This window comes from Helianthus annuus, chromosome 4 (genome assembly GCF_002127325.2).
Source record: "Helianthus annuus cultivar XRQ/B chromosome 4, HanXRQr2.0-SUNRISE, whole genome shotgun sequence".
NCBI lineage: Eukaryota > Viridiplantae > Streptophyta > Magnoliopsida > Asterales > Asteraceae > Helianthus > Helianthus annuus.
The window spans coordinates 133,489,783-133,502,838 of NC_035436.2; the positions used below are offsets into that span (position 1 = coordinate 133,489,783).

The 13,056-nt window shown below is 36.2% G+C and overlaps 3 protein-coding genes across 3 annotated transcripts; all 3 read left to right on the forward strand.

The window, feature by feature from the left end:
* Nucleotides 1-4,621: 4,621 nt before the first annotated feature.
* On the forward strand, nucleotides 4,622-5,836 carry LOC110933396 (bromodomain-containing protein 4-like). The gene has a single exon (XM_022176621.1). The coding sequence runs from the start codon at nucleotides 4,622-4,624 to the stop codon at nucleotides 5,834-5,836; it is 1,215 nt and encodes a 404-aa protein (XP_022032313.1).
* Nucleotides 5,837-6,039: 203 nt separating this feature from the next.
* On the forward strand, nucleotides 6,040-6,475 carry LOC110933395 (trigger factor-like). Its single transcript, XM_022176620.1, has 2 exons — nucleotides 6,040-6,164; nucleotides 6,208-6,475. Exons 1-2 carry the CDS (start codon nucleotides 6,040-6,042, stop codon nucleotides 6,473-6,475), a joined length of 393 nt encoding a protein of 130 aa, XP_022032312.1.
* Nucleotides 6,476-12,669: 6,194 nt separating this feature from the next.
* On the forward strand, nucleotides 12,670-13,011 carry LOC110933394 (uncharacterized mitochondrial protein AtMg00860-like). Its single transcript, XM_022176619.1, has one exon. The coding sequence runs from the start codon at nucleotides 12,670-12,672 to the stop codon at nucleotides 13,009-13,011; it is 342 nt and encodes a 113-aa protein (XP_022032311.1).
* Nucleotides 13,012-13,056: the final 45 nt, after the last annotated feature.

Sequence of the window (13,056 nt, forward strand, 5' to 3'; positions counted from 1 at the left end):
GATGAAGACGAGAAACAATCTGCAATGGTTTGTCGATTTTTTACGTGTTTTGGTATTTAGGGGGAGTAGATAGTTGTATATAGCTATATTTTCAGAAAATACAAAAACAGTAAAAAATGCAAAAATTCAAAAACATGATAAAATTGAAACAGAGCTTGTGTTTATAGGGAAAATGATAGTACATCGGCTAGACAATTACAGTATGCTAAAGATTTGGAAAGTCTAAATGAAGTAAACAATCTCACTAATGATGTGTTGATAGGTTTTCACACATTTAGTAGATTTATTCGGGATATAAACCTAAAATTTCGAACTTGCGAAATTCGTGGGGAACACTACTTGGATATATAGGTAACCCCTGAAATCTCATTTGAAAGATCTCGTATTCTGATATACTAGGTTTTTATACTCAATGATGTCTGGGGTATTATTCCGGGACTTCTGGTGAACGGAAGTTCTGACCTAGTCCTTGGATAATACTTTCACCAAAATGCTTTTAACATAGCATAAACCCTCAGCATGCAGATGAAACAATAAAATTGATATTATTCCGGGACTTCTGTTGTAACTAAAAGATCCTCTAAAGGGGACATACTGAAAAGTCGAAGCTGATATCTCTCTGCGCATACGGAAGTATCGACCTGAGATCCCTCGGCCCTCGCATACCTAATTTATGAACAGATATCATTGTAGTATACTCACCTGTAAGATTGAATATTGGGATTCTGGATACGGGAGTATATTCAAGAGGTGGGAACATGAATTGAGTTAAGTTTTTAAGTCATCTAAATCGTATCCTGAATATATTGAAATCTGTGTGAGAATTTAAGTCTGAGCACGTAATTAAGCTTAACGGTACTAGTAATTCGTCTGAAAAGCTGATATGATTCCCTGACACGCTTGCCAAAAATAAGTCTGTAAATAGTTTACTTTTTGCAATTTAAGTTTTCCGTATTTCATTTCTTAGTTTAGAACACTTTAGAAAATCCAAAAAGATTTTATTTCTGCTTTATTTTTGACAAACCAAAGTGGAGAGTTGATTGTTGGATTCTCAGAGATTTGAAAGCAGATGCAGGAGGTTCTGAGCTGAAGAATAAGGAGAGCTTATACTTTATAAAGTTTGTGTTTGAAAGTCAAAAACAAGTTCATTAACTTGATACTTGTTATTTTAAGAAAAAGTTTAAAAATGTTTTTACAAAATCAGTTTGATTCGTCAAATGATCAACCAAGGTCATTAAATTGAACTTGGTAGATTAATTGAGTAATCAGGGTCATTAATTTAGACCTGAATACTTGAGTGGATTTCTAGAGCTGATTAAGTTTGTGATTTATTGTTGAAAAGATAGAATTGTAATGTTATTGGTTGAGTAACAGGTTTGGGCTTCTTTATCGTTCCCAACAGAAGCTAAATGTCAATGATTGATCCAGATATCTCAGATCTCAGCATACTGAGAGGGGGAGTCTGTGAAAGGGGGAGTCTGGATCAACAGTCAAAGGAAAGATGGAAGTTAGAGTCAGGTAATGATCCTGAAGCCTGTAAAGATAGAGTGCTTATGATGAGAAGACAGAGTTGGAGAATAGACCAAGACTGAAGTCTCAAGAGATAAAGACTACGTCAACATCCAAGGGGGAATCTGTTGATACATGGAATGTCTGTTGACTTCGTCTCTATTTAGTCTTAGGTCAAGATAGGTCAACATAGGATCTAGAAAGTCAAAATTAGGTTATATGTTGATAGTTTCGCTTTTATGTACATTCATAGAAGGTTCCGCTTATTTGTCATCTTAAGGTTTCGCTTATTAGGTAATTAAGAAGGTTTCGCTTATTAGTCATGGTCATACAAGCGAAACCCAAGGGACTATATAAAGCACTTATAAGCGAAATCATATGGAGGGAGGTGTACTTTGAAGCGGATCTGTTGTGTGATTTTGGTGCTATAATTCTGTCAAAACTGATTCAAATTGCAATAAAAGAGAAGGAATTGAATTGGAAAGCTGTTGTTACTTCGTTTATGTTGATTCCGCCTTCGTACGTGAAGATGAACGTTCTCTACTGACTATTCAGGGTCGGAACACGGTCCAACACTCTTATGTTAGAGTTTTAAAAGATTTTTGCACATTTGAAGTTTAGAGAGCTCTAGATCTAGAGAGAGAGTCTAGAGAGAGAAAGTGGTTCAAGGTGCTTGTTTTTGTCAAATTTCTAATAGAATCACGTTTATTTTGCATCATGTGTGTTAGGTCGCATTCGTGTACGGATTCCGCACGTCACACGTTCATTCCGCGATCGTTTCGGAGTCAAAACCGGTCCTACAAGTGATATCAATGTGTTGTAAATCATGGGGGTATATTATACTTTTTGTAAAACAGTGCACGAAAAGCAGAAAATGGATGGCGAGACAAAGCTATCTACATCGGTTATCAAATTTTCTTTAAATGGTTTTGCATTTTAGGGGGAGAAAGAATATTTCAGAAAATACAAAAACATTTGAAAATTTGAAAAAGCCAATAACATGATAAAATCTAAAAGCCAAAAACATTAGAAAATTCGAAAAAAAGTTTTTGTGTAAAAAGAGGAAATGATAGTACATCAGTAGACAATCATAGTACGCTAAAGAAATGGAATGTTTTAATGTGATAAACGGTCTCACTGATGATATGCCAGTAGATTTTTACACGCTTAGTAGATTGTTTTCGAGATATAAACCTAAATATCAAATACATACTTATCTCGTGGGGAACATCTCTCGGATATATGGGTAACCCCCGAAATCTTGTTTGAGAGATTGCCTGATTCTGAGATACTAGGTCTTTATACTGTTTGATATCTGGGGTATTATATTTGGTCTTCTGATTTTGCGGAAGCAATAGCCTAGACCTCGTATAATACTTTACGTGATTTTAAAGCTTACCCTCTGCACAAAAATTGAGAAAATATCGAAAGATATGAATCAATTGCAGTTGAAGAAAATATTCCCTAAAGGGAACACACCTAAAGTCGAGCCTTCATCTCTTTGACTGAACGGAAGTTCATACCTGAGCTCTCAAGGTCTCGCACTTACCCAGATACAGATATCAGATTGGTATACTCACCTGTAAGACTGAATCTAGGAAATTTGATACGGGAGTATATTCTGAGGTGGGACACGCGAATAAGTTTAAGTCCTCAAAACATTAATTCGTATCTCAAATCAATTGAAATTTGTGTGAAAATTTAAGTGGATCAGTATACTGACAATCTAAGTGAATCGTTTAGAACTTAAAGTGTTAAAAAGCTCAACGGTACTAGTGATTTGTCATAAACTGATATGATCCTCTGACGCGAACTCAAACAAAAATATTGTCTGTAAATATGTTTGTAAATTTTTCTTTACTTCTTAATGTTTAAGAAAAATACAAAAAGATTTTGATTCTACTTTATTTTCGACAACCGATGTCCGAGAGCTGAGTTTCAAAATCTAAGTATGTTGATCGTGTTTCTGAAAATAAAACAAGTTCATTAATTTGAAACTTGAAGTTTTAATCAAAAATCAAAAATAGTTTGTGATGTCTCCAAGGTCATTAAGTTGGACTTGGATGATTAACCATGAAAGATTTGGATGCTCATATTGTTAAAATCTGTAAAAGAGCCGGTTTCCGATCTTGATTCACTAAAACTGCCAAATCTTTGAAGTTTGTTGATAGGGGGAGAGAGTCAAGACTTTTCTGGATATATTCGTAATATTATATCTTAGAACCAGGATCTTGATTTAGAAAGTTTAATAGAGCCAGGTTACCATTCCTGGACAAGTGAATGTTCAAAATGTTGTTACTTATAAACGTTTAAGAGTTGCAGATGTTGTACCAGACTACGATATCGATAGCCAAGTCTAAGGGGGAGTCTAAAGACGAGCTCAACGCAAGAGGAAGCGTGGATTCAAGAAGCCATGTAACTATCCTAGAAGAGCTTGTATACAGAAAGCAAGGTGTCAATCCCAAAGCACGGAAGCTTGACGAAAGGGGAGCCTGATGAAGAAAGAGTTTAACCGAAAGGGGGAGAAGCTGAAGCTTAAGACAGATCCACGGGGATTCTGTTCAAGCAAGAGGGAGTCTACGTTGATGAAAACATGTTAAAGCTTCAAGAAGACTCAAAGAGAGAGAGAGAAAGACAAGACGCTACGAGATTGACTGCGGCAATATCCAAGGGGGAGTCTGCTAGTGCATTTGTTTATCGCCTTCGTCAATCCGAGCCAAAGCGAAAAACAGAAGATTACAAGTCTTATATTGTAATAACTAGTCAAAATAGCAAGGTGGCATTTTGGTAATTAATGAGAAGTCTCCTTAACTCAAAGGGCTATAAATAGGACTCTTATATTAGAGTTTTAAAAGATTTTTGCACATTTGAAGTTTAGAGAGCTCTAGATCTAGAGAGAGAGTCTAGAGAGAGAAAGTGGTTCAAGGTGCTTGTTTTTGTCAAATTTCTAATAGAATCACGTTTATTTTACATCGTGTGTGTTAGGTCGCGTTCGTGTACGGATTCCGCACATCACACGTTCGTTTCGCAATCGTTTCGGAGTCAAAACCGGTCCTACAATAACATTACTTCAGGCAGTAAAAGCTGGATGTATCCGAGGTTTGTGCAGATGATGCTGGATCATGCGTATCCAAATCTGGTGAAAGACGAACAAAATGATCTATTGGTGTTGAATCACATGGATAACGAGACATTGATCAGATTATCCAAGTATCACAAGAATTTGACTGAACCTAAGACGAAGACAGAGTTTTTCGGATTCATCAAGAGTGCTAACTATGAGGATCCAGATCCTGTAAAGCATTTGAAGTGGAGAAATGACGCAGAGATGAAAGAGAAAAGTGCAGCTGATGAATTGACGAAGTTAGCAGATTTTTGTAAAACACGTAATGAGTGGTTTACAAAAGAAGAAAGGAAGAAAAGATGTGGAAAGAGAACTCCTAAAGTTCAAGCTGAAGAAGGTTCGTCTTCTCAACCGCAAAAGAAACGTAAGAAGAAAGCTGTTGAGATAATGATGGTTGATGAACCAGAGGAAGATGAGACAGAAGCTGATGTTGAAGAAAATCAAGATCGTTTATCTCCTGAAACTGAACGTTTGATGAAATATGTTGATGATACTTTTGAAGCTGGGAAATCGGCTAGTAAGGTGGCAGTTGATGATGAAGAAAAGAGTTTATCTGGTTCTGATGATGAGATTGATATTGAAGTTGATAAATGGATCAGAGTAAACTTCGATCCAAGAGATAGATTGATAAAAAAGAAAAGAAAGAGAAGTACGGATGACGATGATGAAACGTATGTTCCAACACCAGAACATGTCCAGGTTGAAAAAACACCACCTTCTGGAGGAAGAAAGAAATCTACGTCAAGAAAATGTGTAGTATCTCCTGCAGTGCGAAAATTAAAAATCACGCTGAAATCAAAACCTATCCAAGAATCACAGTCTAAACCACCTTCTCCATCACCACAACAATCTTCACCACCACAACAACCATCACCACCACATCAACCCTCACCACAACAACCATCACCACCACATCAACCATCACCACAACATTTACATTCACCACAATTATCACCACAACATCATATTTCTACACCGATTCATGAACAACCATTTATAACTTCACCACACATCCTACAAACACCACCAACCACACAACCACCAGTTCAAACGACTCCTGGATCGTCTGGTTTTAAAGATTTTCCACCTATTCCAGAGCAGATAACTCTTGAAAAGCTTGATGATTTTAGTTTCGTGAACGATGATCTTGTGAAAAAGCTGCAAAAGAAGGTGGATGAGGTGTTAGTTGAAAAAAGAAGTTAGAAAAACGTGTTAAATCTGTTGAATCTAAAAACACATCTTTGTTAAAGAAGATCGAAGCCGATCAAGCAGACATTGATATTCTAAAAGTTCGAATAGCAGAATTGGAGGAAGAAAAGGCTTGAAGGGATGAGCAGAATGAATATTTCAAGCTGAAAAATAAAGAATTAGAGGCCAATAACGCTAAGAAAGAACATGAAGCGTATATGATGAAGAAAGTGTTGGAAAATTTGATCGGAAAGCCAATTGAACAAAGATTTGAAGAAATAGAGCTTGAAGAAGTAAGAGCAAGACGTAAAGCTGAAATCGAAGCTGAAATGAAAAACAAAGGGTAAAGATGTTCAAGTTGAAGGTGTTGTTGAAGTGACTGAAAGGGCAATTGTTCCATCAAAAGTTGTTGAATCGTCTATTCTTGATCCTTGTCCGATAAGTTCTGTTTCTGGTGAGATTGACGATGATGATGATATTCTGAAAGATGATGCACATGATGTTTATTCTATACATAATGATGATGATGACGATGACAATGATGATGATGATCAAGGTACTTCGGGTATCAAAGTAACTGAAGCGTCAAATGAAGAGAAGATTGATGAATATGTTCATGATGATGCGAACGAAGAACCTGAGAATGCAATGTGACAACCCTCTCAATTACAGGTACTGTACAATTAATTAATCTTAATTATGTGCTTAATGACTGCGCTTGATTATAACTGACAGTTTAAACTGCTTTATGATTTCTGCATCATACATACATATGCATCATATTTTATACTGTCACTCCGTATATTACACACAAACTTTAGTGACATACTTGATGCACAAAGCACAGTTAGCACACTGAACGGATAATTCAGAAATATGCTGACAATGCCAGCAATAGACAGACAGTGTTTTTAAGGCCCAGTGTGGGCCATGGATAAGGTACTACACCAGTATGGAGTGTAGGGAAGTGAGGACCATAAAACTACGTCACTAGGTGCTAGTTACAGTGCCGGGAAGTGCCTAAAACACACTTTAAATGCAGAATTCTGCACTCATTAATAAAATTCAGCATTTTAAAATACTAGTAAAGTGCAAAAATATGGCAGAATGGTCCTGTATACCTTCCTAAGTGCCAGGGATTAAAAGTGTTGCAAAAATATATATAAAAAAGACACTTTAAGGAATAATTAAACACTTTAACGGAACGATACCCAACCGGATAACCAGACATTACCCGGAACACCAAACTTTTGCCAAAAACATTGTTTATTTATTTCTTGGCTTGTCATGATCCCCGAACACCCTAACACCCACTAAAAAGCAACTAACTAGCATATATCATCATAATACTTAAGATCTAACTTACCATTACACATTAGTTGAAAATATTTACCTTAACCCGCCCCCCAACCGATTTTCGGTCCCAAGTGGACCCACCCCAAAACTACACCATACTTCCAATCTTGTGCAAGATTATACCACATTATTTTATTAGATCTTTGCTTGTAGACATGACCATAATATGTGAAGTAATCCTATAAGTATGGAGCTCTAGATATTCATCATCACTTCAAGATCACACCCCTCATCTTCACTTTCTCTCCCTCTTTTCGGCTCCCCACAAACGCCCCCATCACCACCACTAAACCACCATCATCCTCCATTATTCAAGTTCCATTCAAGCATCTAAGGTGATTCAAGGAAGTGCAAACTTGTGGAGCTTCAAAAGGGCTTTGTTCTTGCTTGTTCATCATCATTTCTCATCATCTTTTTCACTAGATTCTACCCTAGCCTTTGTGCTAGTAGTAAGTTCCTTGTGCACCCTTGTTCATCTTGTTTCTTAGTTAAAAATTGTAGTATGATGGTTATATTTAAAGCACACAAGAACTAGAACACTAAAAAGGGTTAAGACAAGAATCATGAACATAAAAGTTTACATGAAAGTGAAAAGTTACTAGTATGATGTTGTATTAAACATGTTGTTGGTTTATTATTGATTCTTTGTTATGTGATATTGATCACCATGTGAATCTTGTTAAATGATATGTAGAAGTATGATCTAACAAGAATAGAAAGTGGTTATGTGTTACGAAAAATAACCACCTCCTAGTTAGACATGAACTTGATAAAAATGATTTTTCACAAAATATAAATTATCTAGTAAGTTGATGAGTTTGTAAATCTAAGAGTTTACAAAGGATTTTTTGTAAGAAACCAAGTTAGAAAAGCGGTTTTCGGAAAACCATGACGATTACAAACACTTACACTATTTTTAGAGATACGACAAGTATGAAGATGTTTTATTTACAAGAAGAGTTCAAGAGTTTAAATTTTTGTAAAAGTTATTTACAACTTGTAAACACTAAACCATTTTGTGAGAATGATTTTTAAAGAAATAAATACGTTTCGAAAGGTAAGTAAGTCCACTAAAAGTCTTACCAAGTTACTACGCGTTTTCGAAATATATCAAGTTCATGATTGGTGTGAAACGCATACATTTTTGCTCTTGGTAATGTAAAAATGGTTCAAGGGTTGTTGTTGATTGATTTTGAAAAGAAAATGATATGCTTAATAGCATGGACACCTCCATTTTTAGGGGGAAACTCTGGCGAAATTTTCTAAAAACCCCAAGACTTAGAAAACATTTTTCCAAACAAATATTGCAAATATATTTTATGACTTGTGTTTCGAATATAAACTTCGCCGTAATTTTTGTAACAGGATAAAAGTATCGGAGGTTGATTTTCGTAATATAAAAATGGACAAGTATATATATTGAGAATATATATTTTGCTAAACCGATTGTATGATAATTTATGGATTTGGGAACTAGTTATAGTAAAAATAATATAACTTAACAAAATACCGTTATTGGTATGTTTTGGATGGATAACATTTTGATAACGAAAAATATGAATTATCACAATGTATAACATATTTTTGGAAACAAGTAGAAATATATTATTTTGAGAATTTATGATATATTTTCCTAGCATACATGGAAAATAGATATTTTTGGGATAAATAAGTTATTATATTTTTCTAAAGTGGGACTTAGGAATGTATAATGTCAGTATAAAATAGTTGGGAAAAAAATACGCGTATAAAATACTTGAGAAATTCGCGTATAAAATACTTGAGAAATACGCGTATATTTTTCTACATGGAAAATACATGTATAAATACCCCCATACTTGGGAAGGAAATACGCGTATAAAATACTTGAGAAATTCGGATACAAAATAGTTGCCTAACTATTATTCCAAAACCCTAAAAACAAAACTTAGGTTAAAATAATTATTATTATTTTAACAAGAAGTTAGGACTTGGAATAATAGAAAAGTAACGTAACTCAATCCCGTAAATACAAAGGCAAGGCACGGCCCGTTCGTCTAATAAACATTAGTACATTGTAGGGGGTCGTATTTGCTGAGGAGACCGGAGATTTGAGTACGATACATGAGACGCACTTCAGTGAGTTCATGTCCCCCTTTTCTCTTAACTGTTTTCAGTTTTATAACTTCGGGGGTGGAATACATGTTACAATTATACAGACATTTTTATACATGGTATGGTTAGCTTAAGGAGGGACTTTCATACACCGTTAGATCATGTGAATGAGTAGGCTGCTACTAAAGGCCATTAATCCTCGTAGTAGGACCAAGGGGCATGAGTGATAGATCTATTTGGGTGTAGCGAGCCCACACCCATGAGGCCGGAGCAGCCCATAGTGGTGATTGTGTCTTATAGCCGAAGCCCGGTACAAATTTGCTAGGTTTGAGTCTTCCTACATCACTTCACACATATCAATTGCCTTGCAAACCATTGGTGATTTCTTTTTATTCCTTATTGCTACATACCAGGGACTTTTATACATACATCGTTTACAAAGAATTATACATACTCACATACACATGAACACGCTCAACTTTTTGTTGATTTTTCAAACAACATGTATTTCAGGGAATTGATCGGATCTGGCAGGCGATACACTTTAATGTTGCGTACTAAATAAAGATGTCATCCAAGTTTGATGGGTTTGGGAGGTTTAACCTTGCCTGGACGGGTCACATGTCTCCAAACCCCTTTTCTTTAGAGTCTTTTGTGGTGTCTTATGTTCATGTTTAAACAAGTATGGTTTGTAACTTTTTCGTAAGTGTCGGCTTTTCCAAACAATGATGTTGTGGTATTATTAAACTAAATGAATGGATGAGTATCTTGTGTTTTTTTTTCTCATATAGCATTGTTATGATTGTTGCTATGGTATTAAGAAGTCACACCAAATAAACCCACGCTTCCGCAAAAGTGAGGGTCTGACATGCAAGTGGAAAGGGGGAGCATGATGATGCTGAGAAAGAGGATGAGAATGTTGATCATGTTACAATATTGATTCTACGTCTTGAACACAATGTAGAAGAAGGGGAAATCTTGCATACTTATACTTTAGCTGAGATCGTAATGATGACGCATGTTGATGAAAATAATTTTAACTTTGATTTTGAAGAGGAGTTGAATCAGTTTGATATCAATCAGCAACCTAAATATCAATATAAGTACGCTGAAGATGCTGATAACTATGACAAAGTGGAAGTAGAAGATTGGAGTGATGAAGATCAATCAGAGAACGTTCACGTTGATACTTCTAGCTTTTCGACACTTATTGAATTTTTCAGTCAAGCTAATGAAGATGAACTGCGAAGAAAAGTGGCAGAAAGTGTTAAGAATAAAAGCTTTCAAGAAATGTCAAAAGAAGAACAAAGTGAAGAGAAAAAGAAGTGGTTCAGGAAGAATACAGATAGAAAATTCAAAAGACCACTGAAGTTTTACAAAAGAGATAGAGAAGTTTCTCTTGGAGATATCATAAGCTGGGGTTATTTGCCACAAGTGAATGCTTATGCGATCAGAAGAGAGTTTGGCGTACAGTATTTCGAATACATTCAAGATATAGTGTCTCTGCCTTGGTGGGATGTTGAAGAATTTCCCAAAGTCAGAACATTATCTTATCCTATCATAGAACATGACATGCCTACATGGGGCTTGATGAAGTTTGAAGCATTCAAAGAATTCAAACACTGGAAGCCTCATTATCCAAAGAAAGTCAAGAGGATAGATCCAGTTACAGGCATTGAAGAAACAATTTTGCAGATCAAAAAGCCTAGAGTTTTGAAGAATATTCCATTGCCAAAAATGGAAAAAAACTTTCATGTAGGGTTCTTATGTTGGGTTTATAGCTGCATGTCGACCGAAGCAGTGATCACGTACAATGTTGAAAATGAAGTTAGATATATTCATCTTTTTGATCTGATGTGGATAGTAAATTTCTCGGCGAAGGATATTGAATGTTTATTTGTGAACAAGATTGGTTACAAGAAAGAAAATAAAGATCAAGCTCTACAATTTCAGAAAGTTGCCACGATATGTTTTCAGAAAGGTATAAATTCTGAACATATGTGGTTATCAAAGTGGAGAAAGATTGAAAAGGAAAAAATTCTAAAAGCTGAAAAGGAGAGAAAGGAGCGTGAAGAGACAGACAAAATTGTGAGGTTTACAGTTGTGCAAAGACTTGCTGAGGAAGAGCAAAGAGTTGCTAAAGAGAATGAAAAACTAAGGAAAGCGTTGCTGAAGAAGCCAAAGCGTCATGAAGAAAAGTTTAAGTCTTTGTGAAGAAAGTTTTGAAGACAGGCTGACTGAAGACTGCGGCAATATCCAAGGGGGAGTTTGTTGGTACATAATGTCTATCGCCTACGTCATCAGTCTAGGTCGTGTCATGTAATAGTTTAAGTGTTAGAAAGTTAAGTTTATATGTAAATGGACCAGTTCGCACGAAGTGACAAGTATGAATCTCAGGTCGCACGAACTGGACTTTGCCAGTTCGTGCTAAGTGGATTGTTTAGTCCGTGCGAACTGGAACACCTATAAATAGCTGTGTTGGGTTTTTCATTTGTAACTTTTGGAGATCTGGTGTACCAAACTGTTGTCCATTTCTCTCTATACAAGAACGTCTATTATCAATGGAAAACCAGTTTAAAGTATATTTCTACTCTTCTACTCCTATTCTAGCACTAATTCAAGGTTACTAGTCTGTTTCCGCCTTTCTAGTCACCCAGATTTGACTCAGATTGACTTGTTTTGATCGAATCTCGATCCTACACCTTTTAGGCAAGAAGGGGTGCTACAAATGTGGTGACGAAGGACACCAGTATTATAAATGCCCTAACAATCCGAAGACTTGTTTCAACTGCTTTCAAAAGGGGCATGTTAAGTCGGAGTGTCCTAAACTTCTGCAAGGATTAAAGAAGGAGGGAAGAAATGAGGAAGGCTCTAGGGCGAAAGGGAGAATGTTCCAAATCACATCCGAAGAAGCTAAGGTTCATCCGAATGTGGTCTCAGGTATCTTTCTATTAAACTCCGTGCCTATGTATGTTTATTTGATACCGGAGCCACTATGTCTTTCATTTCAAGTGAAGTAGTAAATCATCCCTCATTTAAGATTTAAAGAATGCCGGTGCCTTTAGAGGTAGAAATAACCGATAGTAAGAGCTATTTATTGCACGAAGTTTGTAGAAATTGTAAGCTTATGATTGAAGATGAAGAACTTGATATTGATCTCGTACCAATGATTTTGGGGGAATTTAAGGTGCTAGTGAGTATGGAGAAACTCTATGTAAAATTCGTGAAGCGAGGCCGAACATGCGAGACACCTACGAGAAGTACTTGAAACACTCCGTAAGGAGAAACTCTATGTAGAATTCTCAAAGTGTGCCTTTTGGCTTAGAGAGGTGCAGTTTCTCAGCCACGTAATAAACTCGAAAGGTGTCTTGGTTGATACATCGAAGATTGAGGCGGTAATGAAGTGGGTTTCCCCAAAAACTCCAACTGAAGTAAGGAGCTTTCTAGGCCTTGCTGGCTATTATAGAAGGTTTATACAAGACTTTTCAAGAATAGTGTTACCCTTAACAAAGTTGACGAGGAAGAAAGAGAAGTTTGTGTGGGGAAAAGATCAAGAAGAAGCCGTTCGAGTGTTAAAAGAAAAGTTGTCTAGTTCTCCGGTTTTGACACTCCCAGATGGAACGGAAGATTTGGTTATCTATTCGGATGCTTCACATCAAGGTTTAGGATGTGTTTTAATGCAAAAAGGAAAGGTTATCGCGTATGCATCGAGACAACTTAAACTGCATGAAGGAAACTAGCCAACTCATGACTTAGAGTTGGCGGCAGTAGTTTTCGCCTTAAAA

What these genes read in the sequence shown, in the direction of transcription:
- LOC110933395 (XM_022176620.1), top strand. Translation starts at nt 6,040, where the DNA reads ATGATGAAGAAAGTGTTGGAAAATTTGATCGGAAAGCCAATTGAACAA. An exon ending in GCTGAAATGAAAAACAAAGG is followed by an intron (nt 6,165 to 6,207) that starts GTAAAGATGTTC and finishes AGTGACTGAAAG; the next exon opens with GGCAATTGTTCCATCAAAAG.
- LOC110933396 (XM_022176621.1), top strand. Translation starts at nt 4,622, where the DNA reads ATGCTGGATCATGCGTATCCAAATCTGGTGAAAGACGAACAAAATGAT.
- LOC110933394 (XM_022176619.1), top strand. Translation starts at nt 12,670, where the DNA reads ATGAAGTGGGTTTCCCCAAAAACTCCAACTGAAGTAAGGAGCTTTCTA.